Below are 7314 nucleotides of genomic sequence, written 5' to 3'. Positions count from 1 at the left end.
TTATACCCCACCTTGGTTTCAAAACATCTTACTATGCTTTTTCTTCATGTTATTTCCTATCTTCATTTGTGTGTGTGTATATATCACAAATATTGATATGCCTGGTTATTTTTGTTTTATATCTTTTTCAAAATGTAAAAATAAACCTGTAATTTCTAACTAAAATTTTGTAGCCCTTGTCTGAATCTAAAGTGATAGAATGGACTGATGCACTCTGTAGCTTATACACTATAGGCATACAGACAATCTGAATCAAAAGAGCTTGAGGTAAGTAAAGCCTGAGGTCTACTTCAAAGGAAAAAGTTAATTTAATACTCTTCTAGAGTCAATCAGTGCTGATCAATTTTTCTTTAATTATTCAACTTTTAGATGGGTAGATATTAAAAACAAAAAATTAGCTTTGTGTGTCTTTTTTTTTTTTTTTTTTTTTGAGATGGTCTTGCTCTTACCCAGGCTGGAGTGCAGTGACACAATCACAGCTCACTGCATTCTCAACCTCCTGGGCTCAGTAGATCCCTACATCTCAGCCTCCCAAGTAGCTGGGAATACAACTGTGCCCCACCACACCCAGCTAATTAAAAATATTTTTTGTAGAGATGGGGTCTTGTCATGTTGCCAAGGCTGGTCTTGAACTCCTGGGTTCAAGTGATCTTAGCCTCCCAAAGTGTTGGGATTATGGGTGTGAGCCCCTTGCATCCAGCCTACTTACACTAGGAGAGGTGTGTGAAATTTGAAAATTTACTGCGAGCATAATAGTGATGCCAGTTTGTGAAGACCATTCTGGAGGAATTGAGATGCTGCTAGTTTTCCTAGCATTTCTCTTATTTTATTTCTTTCTCTATGTGACTCTACCAGTCTGACCCCTATTATATCCTCTGAAAGCTTCAATGAAGTCAGGAAGATAGTCTGAGGAATAGCAGAACTTAAAAGATTTCTTGACATGCAAAATCTATAATAGAGTTGAGATTTTAATAAGACTGTCATTAGTGTATTGTGGGATTTCTTCACATATCACTAAAACACATGAATTTACATAAAATATTTATCCCACAGTTTGGGGAATCCTCTGAGTTTACTGAAAAAAATTATACATTTGACTCTTGAGCAACGTAAGTTTGAAGTGCACAGGAATATGCAATTTTTTTCAATATATTGGAAATTTGGAGCTTTGTGCCACTTGAAAAATTCACAGATGAACTGTGTGGCCTACAGATATCAAAAAAATTAAAAGGTATAAATGCATAAAATATATGTAGATACTAGTCTATCATTTACTACCACAAAATACACAAATCTGTTAAAAGTTAAATTTTATGAAAACATACAGACTACATGTAAACAAATTAAAAATGCAGTATTAAAGCATAACTATAAAGTTAACTAGTGCATACTGTACTACTGTAATAATTTTGTAATTGCCTCCTGTTGCTGTTTTAGTGAGTCAAGTGTTGCCAGTATCTGCTTAAAACCCTGTGATGCTAATCATCAGAGTAGTTCGTCTCTTCAGTAAACTGTATCACAATAAAAAGTGATCTCTTGAGGTTCTCAAGTGTTTTTCACCATATTCAGTGCAATACCATAAGCCTTTAATAATATCAGGGGACCAGTACAAAGTGCCACTAGTGATGCTGCACGTGCTCCCAAGAAGCAGAGAAAAGTCAGGACATTACAAGAAAAAGTTGAATTGCTTGATATGTACTGTAGATTGAGGTCTGCAGCTGTGGTTGCATGCATTACAAGATAAATGAATTCATTGTAAGGCCCATTGTAAAAGAAAAAAAAAATTGTGCAGCCATTACCACAGCTACACCAGCAGGCACAAAAACCATGCACTTTTTGTGAAATATGTTGTTAATAGTTTAATTTTTGTAGAGACAAGTTCTCACCATTTTGTCCAGGCTGGTCTCAAACTGCTGGGCTCAAGCAATCCTCCTACCCCAGCTTCCCAAAGTGCTGGGATTACAGGTGTGAGCCACTGTGCCCAGCCCTGAAATATCTTTTTATCTTGTATTGAAAATGCAACTTTTGGCCAGGCATGGTGGCTCATGCCTGTAATCCCAAAACGTTGGGAGGCCAAGGTGGGTGGATCACCTGAGGTCAGGAGTTCAAGACCAGCCTAGCCAACATGCTGAAACCCCGTCTCTACTAAAAATATAAAAATTAGCTGGGCATCACGGTGCACACCTATAATCTGAGCTACTCGGGAGGCTCCAAGCAGAAGAATTGCTTGAATCCAAGAGGCAGAGGTTGCAGTGAGCCGAGATCATGCCACTGCACTCCAGCCTGGGCAATAGAGCAAAACTCCATCTAAAAAAAAAAAAAAAAAAGAAAATATAGCCTTTATGTGGGTACAGGATTGCTGTAAGAAAAACATACCTTGCCAGGCGCAGTCTGAAGCCTGTAATCCCAGCACTTTGGCAGGCTGAGGCAGGCAGATGACCTGAGGTCAGTGGTTTGAGACCGGTCTGGCCAACATGGTGAAACCCTATTTCTACTAAAAGTATAAAAAATTAGCTGGGCATGGTAGTGTGCACCTGTAATCCCAGCTACTTGAGAGCCTAAGGCAGGGGAATTGCTTGAACCAGGAAGATGGAGGTTGTAGTGAGCCAAGGTGGTGCCACTGCACTCCAGTCTGGGTGACAGAGTGAGAGTCCATCTCAAAAAAAGAAAAGAAAAGAAAAAAACGTACCTATATAAGATCATTTGAGAACAAGCAATGTCATTATATGACAGCTTAAAGCAAAAGGAAGGTGAAGGATCTAAAGCTAAAGAATTTTGCCCCCTCTCTCTCCAAGGAAAACTAGGCCCCTGCTTGGCCACTGCCCAGGATCTGCAAACTGCATGCCCATGAGTTTTGGCACCCATTTGGACTTTCACAATCAGAGATGGCAGCAATGAAAGCATCAACATTGAAAGCTCCCAGGCAGTGGTATTCTCATCTGGTATATGCAAGCAAGATACTGGCAACATTGTCATCAAACAATGGCTTGGATGCAAAGCCACCAGAATGCCTACAGGAAGGCTGTGGTGTTTCAGTCTTCCATGGTACTTCCCTCCTGCACTTCTTCCCCAAAGCTCTTACAGTAACCAGGCTGTGTACCCTCAGTCTTTCTATGACCATCATGTGGCCTGGCAGGACTCCCCCTACAGCTCTTCACATTTCAGAGGGTCTGGGCACCATCCACATGACAGTAGTAGGATCCAGGCATCCACAAGAGAAGACCAAGCTTTGTCCAAAGAGGAAGAGATGGAGACCGAGTCAGATACAGAGGTAGAATGTGACCTGAGCAATATGGAAGTCACCGAAGAGCTCCACCAGTACTTTGCAGAGACCAGAAGTCACAGAGAATGACAGAGGCAGCAGCAGCTGGATGCAGAGTGCCTGGACGGCTATGTGAACGCTGACCATGACCTGAACTGCGATATCTGCCAGTCAGTAGAGGCCCCAAATTAGAGGCCTGGTGAGTGGTGCCAGGCCGAGATGAAGCGTTTGTACAGGGACAGCGCCGCCAAGATCCAGGCCATGGAGGCTACAGTGCAGCTGACCTTTGAAAACAGCCCAAGTACTGGGCGGTCATCCCCCTGAAGTTTTGAGCTTGGGGCAAAGGGCCCCAAGCCTCTCCCTCTTCCTTCTGGGTACATGCTCTTCATCTCTCCTTATGTCCATTTCTCAGAGAGAGGGAACTTTGTGCTGAGGTACAGGTATGTTCACCACAGTCCCAGTGGGCCTGTCATGGGGTGGATGAACTATGCCAGCCACTTGGAGGTCAGCAGGACATGTTCTGTTGCCAACATGATAAGTTTTCTCCTGACATAAAAGAATTTTGTACATGTTATACTGGTTTTTTATGTTGTCAGTAACAGCTCAGTTCATTAAAGTTCTTGCCTGGAAAAAAAACACAAAAAGAATTTTATGCCAGCAAAGAATGGTTTGATAAATTTGGAAAGGATTGTTTTAAAATATGTCAAAATAACAGGAGAAGCAGCTTCTGCTGACAAAGAGGGAGCAGGTAAGTTCCTAGAGATCATTAAAGAAATCATGAGAAGAAAGGATATCTGCCTGAGCAGGTTTTTGGTGCATATGCAAGTGCCCTATTCCGGAAAAGTAAATGCCACAAAGGACATTATTAGTAAGGAACAGAAGCAAGCACCAGGATTTTGGGCAGGATGAGATAGTTTATCTCTAATTTTTTTTTTTTTTTTTGAGACGGAGTTTCACTCTTGTTACCCAGGCTGGAGTGCAATGGCGCGATCTCGGCTCACCGCAACCTCCGCCTCCTGGGTTCAGGCAATTCTCCTGCCTCAACCTTCTGAGTAGCTGGGATTACAGGCACGCGCCACCATGCCCAGCTAATGTTTTGTATTTTTAGTAGAGACGGGGGTCACCATGTTGACCAGGATGGTCTCGATCTCTTGACCTCGTGATCCACCCGCCTCGGCCTCCCAAAGTGCTGGGATTACAGGCTTGAGCCACCGCGCCCGGCTATCTCTAATATTTTGTACAAACGCAGCTGGGTTTATGATCAGCACTGCCCTTACCTATATAGTTGCTAACCCCCAAGCCTAGAAGGGAAAAGATAAACACCAGCTACCTGTCTTTTGGTTGTACGAGAAGACCTGGACAAGAACTCTTTTCCTAGATTGGTTCCATCTGTGCTTTGTCCCTGATGTCAGAAAGTACCTTGCCAGTAAGGGACTGCCTTTTATTTTATTTTAATTTTGCTTTTAGATGGAATCTGTCGTCCAGGCTTTAGTAAAGTGGTGCAATCTGGGCTCCGTCTCTCGGGTTCAAGTGATTCACCTCCCTTAGCCTCCAAGTGGCAGGAATTACAAGCGCATGCCGCCACGTCCGGCTAATTTTTGTATTTTCATTACAGTCAAGGTTTCACCATGTTGGTCAGGCTGGCAGGCTGGTCTCGAACTTCCGACTTCAGGTGATCTGCCCGTCTCAGCCTCCCAAAGTGTTGGGATTACAGGCGTAAGCCACCGCGCCGGGCCTGTCTCGAAAATTTAACCATAGAATTGACAGTTCAAGGGAACGCAGCGAATAAAAATATTTAGCAAATTACTTTCCAAACTTTCGGACCTTAACCAAAACTTAACTGATTTACTTGACTCTACATAGCACGGACACCGAGACGAAGAACAAAAACGATTTCTGGGTAAGCCGGGCCTGGAACAGCAGACTTGGCACTGCGCCTTCGCTGCCCCATCCGTCTCAGGATTGGCTGACGCTGTACGAGCCCTGGGGGCCCCGCGTGGCAGGGCAGGCGTATGGGCGGGGGCGTCTCGGCAGGCTAAGGGGCGGAGCGAGGCGGGGCGAGCCCGGGCGTCCTCCCGCCCACCGACTGGCAGAGGCTGGGCTGGCACCACCCGGCTCGGGCTGCAGCGCGTGCTTGGGCGGGGGCGACCCAGGAAGACTTCGGGTGGAGCGAGGCGGGGCGAGCCCAGGCGTCCTCCTGCCCACCAGGCTAAGGACTGGCTGAGACTCAGTGGGAACCGCCCCGCACGGGCTGCGGCGCTTGCTTGGGAGAAGGCCAGCCGGCAGGCTTTAAGGAAGATTGAGGGGAGGCGGGGCCGGGAGTTCTCCCGCCCACTGGGCTCAGAATTGGCCGAGGCTCGACAGGCACCGCCCCGCTCGGGCGGCAGCTCGCTTCTGGGCGGGGGCGTCCCCAGAGGCTCGTGGGGCGGGCGGAGCCGAGTTGGGGCTGTGCCTGGGTTTGGGGCGGGGGCCGGGGATGCAGCCGCTGAGCTGAGCTGCCAGACTTGGGTTGTGGCAGACAGATGGCGAACGTGCGGGTCGCCGTGAGGGTCCGGCCCCTCAGCAAGAGGTAAGTTTGGGTGGGAGGGTGCGCCTGAGGCTTCACAGCAGCTGAGACTAGCGCAAAATCCGCGCCTCCGGCTCCAGAGATTGTGGCGCGGAGAAATCGGTCACAAAGTGACCCGGGGGTCGGGTCCAGAACCCTTGGATGCCTAGCTGGACGGCGCCTCCGTCGAGCTTTCGCGTCGTGCCCTGGGGATAGCGGTTCCCGGACGGCCGTGGGAGAGCTGCCCCGGGCGAGCGTCACTGGCGTCCTGCCAGCAAGAGTTTCGAGGGACTGGCTGCATCGGGTTGGGCCTTCTAGAAAGGCTGGGAGAGGGATGGGCATTCTCTTCTCTCTTCTTGGGGGGTCGGGAGTACCCCTGAGGACTGAGGCAGAATGGTGTGTGTTCCTGGGTGCGCATGGGTTTCTCTGCGAAGATGTGGAGAAAGCAGAAAGTGCAGGCATAAGGGGAAATTGAGGCCCAGAGAGGTCGCAGTTTTATTCCATGCTCGACAGCTGACGATCCAGGACGGAACTGTGAAGTAGGGGAAGCTGTTCCAAGCCCTTCCTTCTCTCAGAGTCCCCAGTGTCCATTTCCTCGTGGCTTATTCTGATCCCGCACCTCTCATGTCAGCCCTTGAGACATCCAATGTCTGGCTATGAACTTTTTCTCTTTGTCACCAGATGAAGTGCTTTTTAAAGATCAATTAGAGTTTGTTGACAGGTGGAGAAAGTGTAAAGAGTCCTCTATGTAGTAAGACCACCAAGAGCAAAGAACTTAGACTGTTAGGGACTAGAGGTTAAGTTTTAGTGGAGAGGGGGTGGTTGGTGTGGAGGGAAGTGAGTGGTGGGAGGTAAATCTGGCAGAATGTGCTTTAGGACCAGAAGGCACATGTTGGAATTATTTGGGAAGTTTAAAAATCTTCAGGATGTAAGATGGCTTGATAATTGGGCAGAAGGATCAAGAAAGACACTGTCTCCCATAATAAAATTTGTCATTAGGGAGGATTACTTTGGTCCTCATATAGAAATGATTGGCTTTGCAAAGTCTTGTAATTGACAGACTAAGGAGAAGAACAATGAGCTGGAAAGAAAAAAAAAATGTTAAAGAGAATAGGAAAAAGGCAAAAGAGGTACACTGAAGAAAGGGGGAAAGCAGATGCCTGAACTGCTGCATTTTGATTGGTAAATGGCTTGTGACACATGGCTTCTTCATAACTGGATGTGGTAGCTCAGGGTTGGCAGGTTTTTCATATGTGCAGATGCTACCCTGGAGGTAGCCTCTGGTATATTCTGTTTTTGCAAAACTGTTCCTTTAGTGCTCTCAGGATGACAATATTGACCACTTCTAGCAGTAACTTCTCAGTTCCTTGGACACTAGGAATTTATAATAGCATGAATTAGATTAAGAAAGTGGTGTTGAAATTGGTTTACTTGCAGCTGCAGTAGAGAGTAACATATCAAACAAAAATGAAGGGAAAAGAAAAGCACAATTTACTTTTAGCTCAGG

At 46.5% G+C, this 7314-nt stretch overlaps 1 protein-coding gene and 1 pseudogene across 3 annotated transcripts in view; both read left to right on the top strand.

Moving 5' to 3' along the window:
- The first annotated feature begins 2801 nt into the window (after positions 1-2801).
- On the top strand, positions 2802-4040 carry LOC116564564 (annotated as a pseudogene). Its single transcript, XR_004274973.1, has one exon. The product of XR_004274973.1 is annotated as a gem-associated protein 8 pseudogene (transcript).
- A 1652-nt stretch (positions 4041-5692) lies between these two features.
- STARD9 (StAR related lipid transfer domain containing 9) overlaps positions 5693-7314 on the top strand; it is a 151991-nt gene continuing 150369 nt past the window's right edge. For both annotated transcript variants that reach the window (XR_004274972.1, XM_032297823.1), the window contains exon 1: positions 5693-5831. Coding sequence is in view for 1 of the 2 variants with exons in the window: in XM_032297823.1 (XP_032153714.1) it covers positions 5785-5831 (47 nt within the window). In the remaining variant the exon portion in view is untranslated. The remainder of the gene's footprint in view (positions 5832-7314) is intronic.

This window comes from Sapajus apella, unplaced genomic scaffold (genome assembly GCF_009761245.1).
Source record: "Sapajus apella isolate SASKATOON/1434 unplaced genomic scaffold, GSC_monkey_1.0 scaffold37, whole genome shotgun sequence".
In the NCBI taxonomy this organism is placed as follows: domain Eukaryota; kingdom Metazoa; phylum Chordata; class Mammalia; order Primates; family Cebidae; genus Sapajus; species Sapajus apella.
Note: the sequence above shows the minus strand (reverse complement) of the source record. Positions and strands in the feature narration are given on the sequence as shown.